At 41.7% G+C, this 16,784-nt stretch overlaps 1 protein-coding gene across 1 annotated transcript in view; it reads right to left on the reverse strand.

Annotated features, from left to right (window-relative positions):
• Positions 1 to 16,784, reverse strand: part of kdm4aa (lysine (K)-specific demethylase 4A, genome duplicate a) — a 57,328-nt gene that overhangs the window by 25,368 nt on the left and 15,176 nt on the right. The window contains exons 6-12 of the mRNA XM_078218746.1: positions 15,367 to 15,416; positions 13,117 to 13,220; positions 11,345 to 11,482; positions 8,557 to 8,834; positions 6,866 to 7,062; positions 4,154 to 4,467; positions 751 to 874 (exon numbers count right to left, since the gene is read on the reverse strand). Coding sequence (XP_078074872.1) covers positions 751 to 874; positions 4,154 to 4,467; positions 6,866 to 7,062; positions 8,557 to 8,834; positions 11,345 to 11,482; positions 13,117 to 13,220; positions 15,367 to 15,416 — 1,205 coding nt within the window. The remainder of the gene's footprint in view (positions 1 to 750; positions 875 to 4,153; positions 4,468 to 6,865; positions 7,063 to 8,556; positions 8,835 to 11,344; positions 11,483 to 13,116; positions 13,221 to 15,366; positions 15,417 to 16,784) is intronic.

Consider the following 16,784-nt stretch of genomic DNA (forward strand, 5'->3'; position numbering starts at 1 on the left):
ATATCGAATTATAGAAAGTGCTTAATCATTTATATATTTGTAGAACTATAAAATTCAAATGGCAAAAACAAAATAAATATTTACACTTTGCACACAGAGGAAGCATACAGTGCTTTCAGTCAATGCCGTGTGCAACCACTTCACTTGCCCTTGCTTCACAGAAATATCACTTCAGTCATGCCAGTAGGAAAAAAATTATGCAGATGGAAATTGGCAGAGTGTGGTAACCCTGCAGGTGGGCAATGGTCAACTAGTGTCTTGTGGGCCCCACTCAAACTCGGGGCGGCCGCAGGTTGCTCAGCACTTGACCAGGTCATTAAAAATATCTCAAATCGCAATTAAATTTGATATTCCCATTGCCTCCTTTAAGCCTCAGAGGCTTTTCCTCATCACATTTTCTCATTCTATTGCACGTGCTACGTTGGCAACATGAAGTGACCCAAGTCTTTAACCAAGAGCTAGCCACGAAGAGAAAAGGTTTCAATTGCAGAATAAAAATCAATAGTGTCACAAAGCTAGCAAATTTGGTTTTTCTACAGCACACATTTTACCCATGATATAGAGGACAAACTACAAGAGAACACATTTGTTACCTACACATTGTGGCATGAGTTTAAAAACAAGCTTTGCTACATTATTGACCCCAGACATGAATTAGTCTAATGTAATAAAATTCAGTCCCCAACAAAGACTTCAACAGTAAAGCCTTTTGAATATGGCTGCATGTTAAGTCTGAGTGTAGCTACACACCTTCATCGCTAACGCAGTCCTTTACCACAGAAAGTGGATGGTGCCGCGGTGGTTTACTCAGAGGCTGACGCCGACTCTTGGCTTTCTTCTTAGATTTCATCTCTTTCATATATTGCTCAGCCATCTGTGGAAGAACAAAACAATAAATCTGTACTCCCTTTGGAGAGACAGAAGTTGCATTTCAGCGATGGACGACAGCCATCCTTTTTGCAAGTCTTCTGTTAGCATAAATACTGCTAAGGCTAAAGCTAAAAGCTACTGATGAGCCCAATTGATCAAGCGTAACATTGCACATACAAAATATCCTTCAACAGGAATAGACATGAGGTTGGAGGTAAACTGGTTATAATTTGTGTTGTAAATGCTGAAAACAGAGTGTAACACAGAGTTATGGTCGCCAAGTTTCACATCAATGATCTTTTATCAGAAATGGAAATACAACAGGTTTTAAGCAAATAAGAGTAGAGAAAGGGGAGGAGGGGTGCAGAACAAAAGGGAATATCTGTGATAGGATGCCACTGATGAAAGGAATAATGGTTTAAGGCAAAAGGAGATGTGGGATACGTAAAAGAGACAAAAATACATCTGGAGGTGCAAACGAGCAAAGCCGGTTCATCAACCGTCCAAAATCAAGAAAAACAATGGAGACAGCAGTTATGATCGGAACTTGTTGAACTTAATTAGAATGTGTTGGTCTTTGAGCTTAAGTTGAACTTCAGTGGAAGTGTAGGAGGCTCAGGACAGGAGGGTTAGAGTGGGAGAGGGGCAGAGAATTGAAGTGATAGGTGGCTGGAAGCTCTGGGTGTTCCTGACAAGTCTCCTCATTCTCATCTTCCTCCAGATATCCTATTTCTTTCATATGTTTTTATAGCTTTCCATTAAATGCATCTATGCTAAACACTTATTACCCCTGACAATAAAAGGAGTTCCACATTCTAACCACTCTCTGGATAAAAAAGATTCTCCTGCATTTATTAATGACCATCTTACATTTACAGCCACAGTTCTGGTCTCTCCTGCAAGCAGCAACACCGCAGTCAAACATTTTCATAAGCCTAAAAGCTCTCCATCAGATCACGCCTCTCTATTCTGCAAAAAACAGCCAGAGCAATACACAAGTTTTGGTACCACCAGAAAAATTCATGGAGTTTGTGTGGTCGAACCAAGGCTCTATACATGTTTAGCATAACTTCTCTGCTTTTAAATTTTATATCAACATAAAATAAACCCAACACTTTGGTTGCTTTTATCTTTAAACATCTTCATTAACCCATATCAGTACGTTTTGCGATTTATCTGAACCCCCCGGATCATTCGGTGCCCCTACCCCATTAGGACACTTATTTTCTAAAGGAGAATGCAGCCTTTTTATTTTTCCTACATAATATATTATCTCACACTTACGTATATTAGAAGTTAACTTGCCAATCACATTCCTTCTGGAACACTACTTCTACCTTTTAATCAGATAGAGCAGCTATTTTTAAATCTCTGCACACCACTTCTGGTGTTGCAATCAGCTTGCTAACTTTTCTACAACTTGAGCCAACTCCAGGAGGTCCTGACAGCTTACCAAAGGTCTTTTACTCATACTCTATTTGGGAGGGATAAATCTCCTCCCTCTACACCCACCTTCAGGAATGCGATAATTATAACTTCAGTGGAACCCCGATTTAACACACCCCGATTTAGCGCGAATTCGGATATAATGCATGGGACTCTTTTTTTCGCTCATAATTGGCAAATTTAGCGCGACCCCGATTTAGCGCGACCCCGCTTTTATGGACCCCAACCATGAAGTTATAAACAGGGCCGCACTGTACCTTCAATGGATTAGACACCATGTGGGCGATTCTCCCATCCTGCTGTGCTAATTTGTTAGCGCAGCGGGCCAGGAGATTTCAGCGGGACCGGGTTAACGCAATCCACGCTGGGCATCCGGCCCCGAGTGCCTCTCCCAGCACCAGATTCCTGGTGCCAGAGTGTTTCACTCCAGCAGGGTTTAGAGTAGCTCCTCACTTTCAGGTAACCAGTGGCCCAACCCCGCTGGAGTGAAGCGGGGGAAATCTGGGGTCCCCAGAGAGTCAAGCTTGGGGTTGCCCCTGGGCACTGGCACCCTGACAGTGCCAGCCTGGGCCCCAGCACTGCCCAAGGGGCTAGGTGCCAATGCCCAGGGGGCATGGGGGTCCCACTGCCACTCTGCATAGGGATCGGTGGGGGAAGGAGGGAACTGTTGGTGGTCGGGGCGCCAGCGATTGAGCTGGCCAGCAATCGGGAGGCCGTCAGTGTGGGACCTCTGCGCATGCACCAGTCTCAGCACTGATAGATCGGTACATGCGCAATGGCCCGCTCAGCACACTGATTTCAGCCCCTCTAGCAGGAATAGGCTCTGCCCCCTAGGTTTTAATGACATTCACGCTGGTGGCCTCTGCACTGCACAGAGTGCGGAAGATTCTTCTCTGAACTCCCACTGAAAAAAACAGCATGAATTACTCCAGTTTTCATGCAAATTCAACACTTAGAATTTTCTGGGAGAATTCCGGCCCACGTCCAGATGGCCAAAAAGCATCTCCCCCACTAGGTCCTCAAACGGCCAGTGTTCCAGGGGAAGACAAAGAAAATGCTACAAAGACGCTCTGAAGCTCCTCTTGAATATGGCAGCATGACTGGGAGGAGCTTTCGATGAGTCATTCAAAACGGCACCAACTTGTCTATCAAACTGCATCATGCTTGAAGTCCAACTATCTTAATGAGGCAGACAGGTGGCAGAGAAGGAAAGAAAAGGAAGCAAATCCTGCATTCAGAACATAGTACCTCATGGGATGTCCTGCCCCATGTGCCCAAAGGTCTGTGGGTCAGGAATCAGCCTGTTCAGTCACAAGACCACCTATGGCAGAAACCTGTGACCCTGAGTGGATGTCACCCTAGAATCGAGGATATGGTTGAAGGCGATGATCTTATCAAAAGGGTTGTAGATCGCCTTTTGAAGAGACCGCCACAGTAATTTTTGGTTAAAAAGCCCCCTGTAAAATTCAAGGTGATTCTAGGCATATTCTTGGGCATACGAGTATACAATGTGCAAAATTCCTTCATCCAAACATCCTCTAATGAAAATGCTGTGAATAATGCACTTGTGTCAGTTGAAGCAAATATTCACAAAAGGGAAGCAAAGTGATCATACAAACTTGATTTTCAGAAGACTTCTTCAACCCGTGGATCAGTAGTTTATAAGATTTGAGTTACCTTACCCTGTTTACTTAATGCGATTTTGAGACTATTTTCCCTACCATACTCATAATGTTGCATCAGTTTGACTAATGTATCTTGCTTTATAAGGTAAAGAGACTGCTCAAGAGAGAGATAAAGAGAAACATCTCCAAGCAATTACTTTATGTATAAATACCTCTGCAAGATCTTGTTCATTGAGACTAGTTCCAATATTTGTTTTAACTGTTTCATTCCAATCTGGGCTATAATCAGAGTCCTCTGCAGCACTCTCTTGACTTGAACTTTGAGTACTTGTCGTCTCTGAATCAGATGAGCTGGATTCATACGATTTCACAAATGGGACGCGAGTATTTTGGGAAGGACTGGCCACAGAGAAGTTTAACACAGTAACAGCCGTGTCCACCGCACTGGACATGGTTCGCTTCAAGGTAAGCTTCTCCTCCGGTGGACTATTTTCGCCGTGTGGTTCAACTTGTGCTGGACCAGGCTCTGCAAAAAGGAAAACATGGATTATAAACAGAAAAGAAATTGCTATTTCACTGCACAATCTTGTGGCTCAGAACAAATATACTCAAAGTAGAATCTCTGTGCATTCAATTTCGACAGCAATAGCAAACCTTCAGTACAAAGCCATCAGCAGAATCTCTCTCACTCTTAATTGTATTAGAATTCTTGTTTGAAAAATATGCAAGGGCTTCACAACATCTGTCATTATGTCTACCAGGTCATGGGACTGAAACAAAAACTCCCATATTTATGGGAAGATACAAGCAGCCCAGAAAGACAGAGGATGCAGAGACCCAATTGCATTTTCTTCCATTTCCGACTGACCAAATTGACAAGGCAAGAAAGCCAGAGCTTCGTTAATTGGAGCTGGGAGTAGAAAAGGGAATGTTGCTCTGGCATGGAAGAGCCATTGTGGCCAAAAGAGAAAAACGCTGGAAAATCTCAACAGGTCTGGCAGCATCTGTACGGAGAGAAAAGAGTCCAGATGATTCTTTGTCAAAGCTAAAAGACATAGAAAGTGGGAGATATTTATGCTGCAGGGTGAGGGAATGAAAGATGAGCCATAGCCACAGAAACCTGGGGAAAAGACTGCTAATGGCAGTCCACAGAGAGAATAAAGGGTGTGAATGGCCAAATGGCAGAGAAGCTGTGACAGATGAAGATGTTGGGGGGTGGGGGAGGGGGGAAGATGGGACAGAAGTACCCCACCTCGGCCTCCTTTGTTTTTATTCTATTTTGTTCAATTTTTTAAACTGTTCTTTACCTTTTATTTCTTTGTTGTCTTTCTTCATTTTTCTTCCCCCCCCCCCCCACCCCACACCACTCTTTCCTCCTTCCCTTACCTTTATTCCCCCCTTTGCTTCCACTTTTCCAAATTTCTTTGACAAAGGGTCATCTGGACCCGAAACGTCAGCTCTATTCTCTCCTTACAGATGCTGTCAGACTTGCTGAGATTTTCCAGCATTTTCTCTTTTGGTTTCAGATTCCAGCATCTGCAGTAATTTGCTTTTATGAAGAGCCATCGAGGCTTGGGTGCAATCAAAACTTGTGGAAAGGTATAGAGCCGAGGGCCTACTCGAGCAGCTGGGGGAGGGCTCTTGCCTGCAAGGAATGCCTCCCTTTCAATCGAGTTTCCCAATCCGTGGAAAATCCATGTAGCCACTGCAAAAGCTAAATGGCACTCTGGGAGTTCAGTTTGAATAAGCTAATTGAAGGGTCCTGCTCCCACACAGTGAGACACTCAAGATGCCAAACACCCATCACATAAAACGGCAACAGGCCTTCAGAAATTATTATTGATGTGGCGATGCCGGCGTTGGACTGGGGTAGACACAGTAAGAAGTCTCACAACACCAGGTTAAAGTCCAACAGGTTTATTTGGTAGCATGAGCTTTTGGACTTTAACCTGGTGTTCTGAGACTTCTTACTGAACTTATTATTGACGCTATAGAGATCTCTCAGAATCTGTATGGCACAGGGGGCCACTATTTGGTCTATTGTATCTGCACCGGCTCTTCGAATGAGCAGCCCCCAACCACCCCCCCCTCCCCACCAGCTCCACACAGCCTAGCATGAATATTGGGGGCAAGCCTGCCCTTGCTTGGCTGACACACCCTGCAATAGCCCCAACTTGTAGGAGTCAGGACTGCTGTCTGTCCCTAGGATGCCCCTGCCTCACAGAGCTGCCAGCTCATTGAAGGCCAGCAGCTCTGCACGTCAACAGCGCCAGCTGGAGCAGTGGCTACTTCTGGTGTTGCACGTAAGCCAAGGAGGTGGTCTTCAGTAACGGATGTGGACATTTAGGTGTATGCAACCTTGCTGTGGCTAGGCTGACAGGCCTCTGTGAGAGAGCGGTGGTGGGGTTACGTTGGACAGGGAAGGAGGAGAGGCCTCTGATTGGGACCAGATCCCTGACAAAAGGCAATCTCCCCCCATCCCAGCAGGTTACGACCAGGCTCCATGTTGAGCACTAATCTCTCATGTTAGAATTTGCTGCTCATTTGCTGAATAAGGGAAGAATCTGGAGAGTCTTTCTTAAAACCCAGAGAACACAGACACAGCCTCCCTTTTCCTTCCCCCAACACAGGTGGAAACAGCCATTCCTGCAATCATGATGGGAGTGGGTGGGCTAGTCGCCAATAACATGGCATCCTAATTCATGGCTCCAACCACCTACCTTCCTGGTTGCAGGTGGCCTAGGAAATTCAGCCCAATTTATCCTGTAAACAAACTGCAGCTAACTCTCTCAGTTCACATCCTGGCAAGATATTGAACAGGCTGCAACCATGCCATAGAAAAAGTTACAGCATTCAGGAGAAAAAAAAGAATAAAGTTACGACTGTTGATTACAGTAACTGGAATAACGTCGACCAAATCCTACCTGGAGCACTGTCAACTTCCACTTTACAGCAGCTCTTCTGATCCTCTTTCAGTTCTTCCTTAAAGTCTTCAGACTCAATCAGTGGAACAGGATTACACTCTTCACTTTCCTTCAAGATAGCAGTATTGTCACTTACTTCCTGGGGCAGCTCGAGGCAAACCTTGTGTCTTTTTGTTCCTATTCGATGTTTTACTGGACTGGATAATAAAAGATGATCATTCGCAAATTATAAAGAACAAGCACAACCAAAAGATCTCCTGCTGTCTTTTTTAAAAAAAAAATTCATTCATGGGACATGGGCATCGCTGGCTGGCCAGCATTTATTGCCCATTCCTAGTTGCCTGAGGACAGTTGAGAGTCAACCACATTGTTGTGGCTCTGGAGTCACATGTAAGCCAGACCAGGTAAGGACGGCAGATTGCCTTCCTTAAAGCACATCTACAAACACAAAAATCTATTCCTCACTGAACAATAATTTGTTGCATTCCACCAATTTTCTCCTCTACTTTCCACAGCTGGTTTCCATTTTTGGAGTATGATGACCTATCTTTGTTCCTTTACAGGTGCTTCCACCGTATAGTATTGCACCAGAAACTTGTGGTCTGTATGGTTTAGTGCTGCACAGATCATTTATGGTTATTGCCAACTATATATTTCCTCATCTCCATCAATGGAGTAGACAGATAATTTGAGATTTCCCCCATGGTGGTTAATTAAAATCAGGCAATTCAATAATATTTAAACACAGTTCGAGCTTGCATTGCATTGACAGGTAACATATATAACCTTGGGGAGGTATCATTTAGCAGCTATCCAAGCAGCAACATGAGGTTACTCCAAATTAAGTTTTCAAACACAAAATGTTGACACACTTCAGATCTAAATGAAGGTCTAATTTTTTACTTTGTATACACTTGTACATTTTTTACAATGCCCCTTGACTTAGTGATAAAGTATTTCAAAGTTTGCAGCAGGCTTTATTTCTGCAGAGGACTCAACATGTCCATCCTGTCACCAGGTTGTTCTTGATGCATACAGAATGTAAGCTTAATGTCTGTTTGCAAAATGAATCAACAAATGTTCATAGGAAATAACTTACGAGCCAAGAAGAATTAGTTAATTTAGTCATATATTTCTGTAAAATATCCAATTGTTAGAAGATTGTTCTCAAGGTACCACATGAGCATGTCTGCTGCTAAAAGTTAAATCAACAGCTTGCTCAGAAAGAGTATTAAAGATGGACTTCAAACTATGGGTCTAAGGAACTGCTTGCCAGAATCTTTGATAAGTTGACTAAGTTACTTCCTTGTTAAAGATGTAGGAATAAAACGTTAGAAAAATAGTTCATGAGATTACAATTTTTGTAATAACAGAACATTACTATAGCTAAATTCCACTGCTACAGCTTCACAATTTAGAAAAGAAAATCAATTTTACCAGGTGAAAAAAATGGAAATAGAGGTTTGAACTTGAGCACCACAGGCATAAAGTTGCAAACTACTGATTACTGTTACATGAAAAAGATACTTCTTGTATCTGTGCAAAGAAAGTCTCAAGCAACTGTTTCCCTTTGAAAATGGACATCATATAAACACATTGGAGCAGTCACTAACAAAGTAGCATTTCCCTACAAAATACTGGACTTAACCAGCTTAGCACCCAAGAGGTACAAGCAGTTGAAGAAATTCTACCTTTTAATTTCACCAACATCTTCCTGCTGGGAGTGTTCTTCTTTTTCAACTTTGTCATCGGATTCCATTTCAGCTTCATCAGCCTGCTGGTCCTTCAAACTCTTTGCAGTTACAGAGTTCAACTCTTCACCAAGAAATTCAGTTGCTTCTGGAGTGGCTCGTGAGTGATCAATGAAAATGTTGTCTTTTCCTACTTTCCACAACTTGTAACGTTCAGGCTGAAACTTGCGCACAAAAACATCCATCGAAATTTTTACCATATCCTTCCTGCATGAGCACTGGATTAAAAAGAACAAAGTTGTAATCATTACCATAATACACTGAAAACTGACGACTAAAAGACCCACAACATTTAGTCTTCTATTCATGGCGCAGCAATGTACAAGAATTGGGAACAAAGGCAAGTAAAATACAGAAAAATGCAATTTCTGACAAATAGAAAGATATATATAATGCATTATATAATGAACAATTGGATTAGTTATATGCCAAAACTGGTACTGTTTCTTGTTCTCATAAATACAACATGAAAATCTCTGCACTGTTCACAAATCAATAAACACATTTATAAAACCTGTGGCACCTCCAGAGATCAACAAAATACTATCATAAATAGAAACTGACTTAGAAAATAGAAGCACGAGTCGGCCATTTGGCCCTTCAAGCCTGCTCCACCATTCATTATGATCAAATTCAACCCCCCCCCCCAACAAAGTCCCGATTATCCCTTGAGCCTCAAGAACTATTTCTAATTCCTTCTTGAAATCACAAAATTTTGGCCTCTACTTTGTGGTAGTGAATTCCCAAGATTCACCACATTCTGTTTGAAGAAATTTCTCCTCACCTCAGCTCTAAAAGGTTTACCCCTTATCCTCAAACTATGACCCCTAGTTCTGGACTCTCCCACCATTGGGAATGTTCTTTCTGAATCCACCGTGTCTAACCCTGTTAGAATTTTGAAGGTTTTTAATGAGGTTCCCTCTCACTCTTCTAAATCCAATGACTATAATCCAATCTGATTTAGTCTCTCCTCTTACGATAGTCCTGCTATCCCAGGAATCAGTCTGGTAAACCTTTGCTGTAATCCCTCTCTAGCAAGGGCACCCTTCCTCAGATAAGGTCACAAAAACTGCACACAATACTCCAGGTGTGACCTCACCAACACCCTATACAATTGAAGTAAAACATCGCCATCCCTATACTCAAATCCTCTCACTATGAAGGCCAACATACCATTTGCCTTCATCACTCGCCATGCCCACACATTTACTTTCAGCGACTGATGTACAGGGATACCAAGGTCTCGCTGAGTATCTTCCTCTCAATTTACACCCATTCAAATAATAATCTGCCTTCTTATTTTTGTTACCAAAGTGGCTAATCTCTCATTTTAACCACATTATACTGTATCTGTCATGCATGTGCCCACTCACTCAGCCTTTCCAAATCATGCTGAAGCATCTCTGCATCCTCCTCACAGCTCACTCCCCCACTCAACTTTGTATCATCTGTAAATCTGGATATAATACATTTAGTTCCCTCTTCCAAATCATTAATAGATAATGTGAACAGCTGGGGTCCTAGCACAGATCGCTGTGGTACCCCACCAGTCACTGCCTGCCAATGGGAAGTCTAAATAAAGCACATCGACCGGGTCCACCCTGGTCAACTCTCCTAGTTACATCCTCAAAGAATTGCAGCAGATTTGTCAAGCACGATTTCCACTTTGTAAATCCATGCTGACTTTGTCCGATTATACCACTGTTTTCCAAATGCTGTGCTATGAAACCCTTGATTATGGACTTGAGCAATTTCACCAGTGCCAACGTTAGGCTCACTGGTCTATCGTTCCCTGTTTTCTCTCTACCTCTCTTTTTGAATATCGGGCTTACATTAGCTACCCTCCAATCTGTAGGAGCCAGTCCAGAGTCCAAAGAGTTTTGGAAAATAACCACCAATAGATCTACTATTTCCAGGTCACTTCCATAATGACTCTGGGGTTGAAGATTACCAGTCCATGGAGATTTATCCATCTTCAATCCCATCAATTTCTCCAAAACCATTTCTCTAATACGGATTTCTTTTAGCTCCTCACTAAAACTTGTGTTTCTCAGAGCTTCCGGTACACTATTCATGTCTTCTTTTGTGAAGACAGAAGCAAAGTATGAATTTAGCTCCTCAGTAATTTCTTTGTTCCCTGTTATGAATTACCCCGTTTCAGTCTGTAAGGGACTTACATTTGTTTTTTTAAATTTAGTGTCACAAGTAGGCTTACATTAACACTGCAATGCAGTTGCTGTGAAAATCCCCTAGTTGCTACACTCCAGCACCTGTTAGGGTACACGGAGGGAGAATTTAGCACGGCCAATGCACCTAACCAGCACGTCTTTCAGACTGTGGGAGGAAATCGGAGCACCCAAAGGAAACCCATGCAGACACGGAGAGAATGTGCAGAGTCCGCAGTGACCCAAGCCAGGAATCGAATCCGGGTCCCAGGCGCTGTGAGGCAGCAGTACTAACGCTTGTTATTTTTTCTCTTTACATACCTATAGAAACGTTTACAGTCAGTTATGTTCCCCGCTAGCTTACATTCACACTCTATTTTTCCCTTCCTAATCAATCCCTTAGTCCACCTTTGCTGAATTTTAAACTGCTTCCAATCCTCGGGTCTATTGCTTTTTCTTGCCAATTTGTATGCTTCTTCTTTGAATCAAATACCACCTCTAATTTCCCCTGTAAGCCATGGTTTGGCCACAGGTTCCTTCCACTATCAAAAAACAGTACATACCAGAACAGCATTCTTCCCATACTCTATCCATCGAAGTGTGGCAAAGTTGGTTGATTCAGCACAGTTAAAGCCATGGTTAAAACCAGCATGATAACCATAGGGGAATGTGATCATAAACTGCCCTGCCTCCTGAGTTACCTACGAATTAATGAAAAGAATGGTTAAAACCTGAATGTCTCCTTAGAATGAATATATTACAGATAAAAAGACAAATTGCAACAAACAAGACAGCAAAAATTAAATTAAAATATTAAGTAACCAACAGGATAAAAAAAAACAGGTGAGCTCGAGGATTAACAGCTGAGCAAAATCTTAGCCCATTCTTCTCCCCACTATTGAAGCAGAGACATTTATAGTGATTTAACATTGACAAGAGGTGCACCTAATTTCTGGTAAGAAGAGTAACCAGGACAAGCAGAGCACAAAAAGAATTAAAACAGATGATCAATAGACAATTTAAAAATACTACTTGTTTAATGCATTGACGGGATATGGGCGTCGTTGGCCAGGCCAGCATTTATTGGCCACCCCTAGTTGCCCTTGAGAAGGTGGGAGTGAACCGTCTTTTTGAACTGCTGCCGTCCGTGGTGTAAATACACCCACAGTGCTGCAGCAGTCTGGCTGATGTGTGTTTTGCAAATCGTTCGGATAAAGCGGACACTCCTGCTCTCAAAACACTTTGCATCAAATTGAGCAGTACCTTGCACAAGTTCCTTCCTATCTTGAATTGGGAAATAAGAGTGGGGCAGCAAAAATTAGATACTGCCATAATATGGGTCAATTTTTCAGCAACATCCTTAGACCAATAACACAGTGTAAGTGCAACTGAAGTCAATAGGAGCAGCAAGATGAAGTATTTGGATATATTCTACTTCTGGACAGAGATCAACAAACACTTTTACTTCACTGGCACAAAATGTAAGTAACCTATAAACACTTAGGTTAAAAAAATGCTTTAAAGGAATTAAAATGTGAAAACTGTCTCAACAATTCCTTATGGAGATGTTTAGAAGATAAAAAGTATTTAAATGTAGTGTCTAGATAACAAGAACACTAAGTATACATGATAAGTACATCTGCCCCCCTATTAACCCCTTGTTCAAAAACAGATAACCAAATTATTTTGAGAACAAGTATTTCCTTCTTCAAATAATACAGAAATTGATACTGGCTGAGAAAGTGTTTTCAGATGAAGACTTCTGGAGCCAAGTTATTTTACAATTAGCTTTCACAGTCCAATAACTGGAGTAGACTACATATTTAGGAAAAATAATTTACTTTTATTTGAGCTAGACTAAAATTATTAAACCTTGCACAGAATCACGTGATTTACTTTGAGGATTTTGCTGCACTTGAATACAGTTGTCTGTTCTATACATTCAACATTTCAAACACCTTAAGAAATCAATAAGATTTATTGCATGATAGGTTTTTGGCCATCATACTAATGACTCCTAATATTAGATTTCAGAAAATGTGTGCCACTGAAATGTATACACCAACATCATGCTGAGCAGAGCATATAAAAACTGCAATCATCGTGGACCCAAATGTATGGATTTCATTTTTGATGAGACTTTGTAGAAATGGTTTGCAATCATACTTCACTGGTTGAAGTTGAACAGCAAATTGGTTGAAATGAAGTCTGCCATGAAATAGAGTGCAGCACAGACATTAGCCCCCACCCATACAATATCAATGAAAATAAACATGCCAGCCAAAGAACTGCTTGGGCTATGACTGTACACGTCTCAATAGCATTAGGTACATACCCTATCAAAAGGGATTCCATATTTCTTGAGAATAGAGGGGGATATTAAGGTCATCTTATGCCGCAGAAAAGCTTCACAGCTTTGAGCGCTTCCTGGGAAAAAGCCTATTAAAAAAAACACTCAGTAAGACTTAAGACTGTTCATCTCACAAATCATTTACTAAATAAGACAAAAATCAAGGACAAGGAAAGGCTATTTGACTCGCTGAATTTCTCACTTATCACTCCAGTTTTTCCCAACCTAGCATCCAAACGCATCTTGAACTCCCTATTACTCAATTCTAATAGTTCATCTGTTAAATCATTCCAACAAGTAACATCCTTTCACTAAACATTTTCTAACAACAGTTTCAAAATTGATTTTCACTCATTTTAAACTCTACTACTCCTATAGATTGTGATGAGGAAAATTGCCACGCAAGAAAGAATGTTATTGTTTAACGTGGGTCTTCTAATAATTGTTTTCTACTTATGCAAAGAAATAATTGTGTTTAAACATTATTAGAAAATCAGATACGGTGCCCCTGCGCGTGGCCACATTTAAAACAGAAACTGTTTAATGCATTTACTCTGACAGTTAAGGTCCAATGCACTAATGAATGAGAGACCATGAAAGGAATCCAAATCCCAGCATAAAGGAAAATGCAAAGATTTGGGTCTTTGAGAGATCAGACCTCCAAATAATGATGACTATAATGACACACAAAGCAAATTTCATATCCAAATTTGATTATGCAGAATAGAATTTGATATTTTAAGTGTTGGATATTTGAAAATGCAGAGAAAAAATGAACTAAAGGTCAACTCATTTTTGATTGATATTTATTTTTTAGTGGCTTGCTACTTGATGACCGATGAAGCATTTGTGGGTTCAGTTGAGATAGTCAGTTTTCCATGGTTTTCAAATGACGAAGCAGTAAAAATTGATGTATTTTTAAAAACCATTTGTTCATGATATGGGAGATGTTGACAATGTCGTGTTTATTACATGTCCTACGTAACACAAGGTGGTGTTGTTAGGCTTTCTTCAAGAGTTGCTCCTGCTCTCTGGTGATAATGTTCCCTCAATGGTGTTAAGTAGTGATATGTGATTCAGGGACTGTGGAGTCGATCTGAATTTGGTCGCTCAATGATAAAATTGCAGAAAGTACAAGATAAATAACGCCTACCAATGTTTGTAGCCACATTATTTTCACATTGTTACTGTGTAACATTTCCTGCCACTTTTTGTTGTGAACCAGACACTGGTGCAACTTAAAGCAAAGCAAAGTAGAACTAAAGAGTAGGGAATGGTGGAATTAAATTACTCATCAGAATCTTCCAAGAGGAATCAGCTAATCCTAAATGACCAAATTTGAGAACACACAAATAAAGAGAACTAAATCAAAGATGGCAATGAAGAATGTTACAGTAAACAGGATACTCAGACCCTTTTATATCAAGGGCACAAATTAGGTGGTGAGACTCGAGTCTCTGTGGAGTGGGCAGCTATGCATCAGACTCCAGGCCAGTAGAATGAACCAACTCAAACTGGAACCATTCCAGAATGTGTCCCTACAATTGTCATCAGAGAAAGTCATCCAGAAATACAAGAGTTTCAAACGTCAGGATTCTACACATCTAAAAGAGTTTTGTTTGGCTAGGCTCAAGAAGGTTGTCCCGTCGAGAAGGACAGGGGCCAGAGGAGTAAAGAAAGGGCATATAGTTTTTTTTAAAAATCATATAAATTAATAGAGGGCTCTATGTTGGAGAGAAAATCTTATTTCACCTCACAAACTCTCATGATCATCAACTGGACAGATTCTGAAGTGACTACATTAGAGGAAAAATGGTGGTGTTGTGGGGCAGAGGGGTGCAGGTGATTCTGGTGTTGTAAATAATGAGAAAGACAACTTAAATCTGGAGCCAAAAGGTCAAGACGCTCAACTGGATCTCAGAATCGTTCATGTCACAACTGCTTTCATTTCCAACAGAAAAGTTCAAGGGCACACCAGAGTGATGTCACAAAGTTAACAGCACAGAATGAAATGTAATCTTGTGTCCGTGTTCATATTAGTAAGAAATTTCATAATAGCTTAAATGGAGATCAAACAAAACCTGTGTAATATTTCTTCCCTGCAGCAATCTCCTTACCAATTATAAAACTGGGGAGTACATTCAACAGAAAATTCTCTCCTGGCCTTAACCTACCAAGTTATTTCAAGACAGAAATTCAAACAATTACCAAATAGATTGCAATGCAATTCTTTACCTTTAGCCAAGCGTTCCAGTCGCTTTCCATGCTCTGGAGGAACAGTGTACCTGCAAGAACAGTTACATACATGTCACAAATTCCTTATTTGGGCACGACCATTCTGAAAGACACAATGACACCTGCAGCAGCACAATTCCACCACTGACAGAAACAACAATATGAAATTGTCTGTCCTGACTTTCCATGGAACAAGCCATGGTACAAGTTGTCTAATATAGCTCACCATCAAATTATGCTCTTGTTTCAAGTAGAGGGGCAATAAAAGTCGTCCAGAAATAATTAATAAAAATTCATTTTAAATTAGTTAACCAGATATATTTTATTTGTGCCTTACGAGCCTGGTGGAGTTCTTCGAAAATGTCACTAAACACATTGACGAAGGGAAAGCAGTAGATGTGGTTTATATGGATTTTAGCAAAGCGTTCGATAAGATCTCCGATGCAAGGCTTCTAGAAAAAGTGAGAGGGCATCGGATCCAAGGGGCTGCTGCCCTGTGGATCCAGAACTGGCTTGCCCAAAGGAGGCAGAGAGTGTGTATAGATGGGTCTTTTTCTAAATGGAGGTCAGTCATCAGTGGTGTGCCCCAGGGATCTGTTCTGGGACCCTTGCTGTTTTTCATTTTCATAAATGACCTGGATGAGGAAGTGGAGGGATGGGTTGGTAAGTTTGACGACGACACGAAGGTTGGTGGGGTTGTGGATAGTCTGGAGGGATGTCTGAAGTTACAGAGGGACATAGATAGGATGCAAGACTGGGCGGAGAAGTGGCAGATGGACTTCAACCCTGATAAATGCGTAGTGGTCCATTTTGGCAGGTCAAATGGGATGAAGGAGTACAATATAAAGGGAAAGACTCCTAGTACTGAAGAGGATCAGAAGGACTTTGGAGTCCGGGTCCATAGGACTCTAAAATCGGCCCCGCAGGTGGAGGAGGTGGTTAAGAAGGCGTATGGTATGCTGGCCTTTATCAATCGAGGGATTGAGTTTAGGAGTCCGGGGATAATGATGCAGCTATATAAGACTCTCGTCAGACCCCACTTGGAGTACTGTGCTCAGTTCTGGTTGCCTCATTACAGGAAGGATGTGGAAATGATTGAAAGGGTGCAGAGGAGATTTACAAGGATGTTGCCTGGATTGAGTGGCATGCCTTATGAGGATAGGCTGAGGGAGCTCGGTCTTTTCTCCTTGGAGAGACGTAGGATGAGAGGAGACCTAATAGAGGTGCTCCCAGGGTGGAAATGGCTGCTACGAGAGAACACAGGTTTAAGGTGCTGGGGGGTAGGTACTGGGGAGATGTTAGGGGGAAGTTTTTCACACAGAGGGTGGTGGGCGAGTGGAATTGGCTGCCGTCAGTGGTGGTGGAGGCAAACTCAATGGGGGCTTTTAAGAGACTCCTGGATGAGTACATGGGACTTA

Source organism: Mustelus asterias, chromosome 8 (genome assembly GCF_964213995.1).
Source record: "Mustelus asterias chromosome 8, sMusAst1.hap1.1, whole genome shotgun sequence".
Classification (NCBI taxonomy): Eukaryota; Metazoa; Chordata; class Chondrichthyes; order Carcharhiniformes; family Triakidae; genus Mustelus; species Mustelus asterias.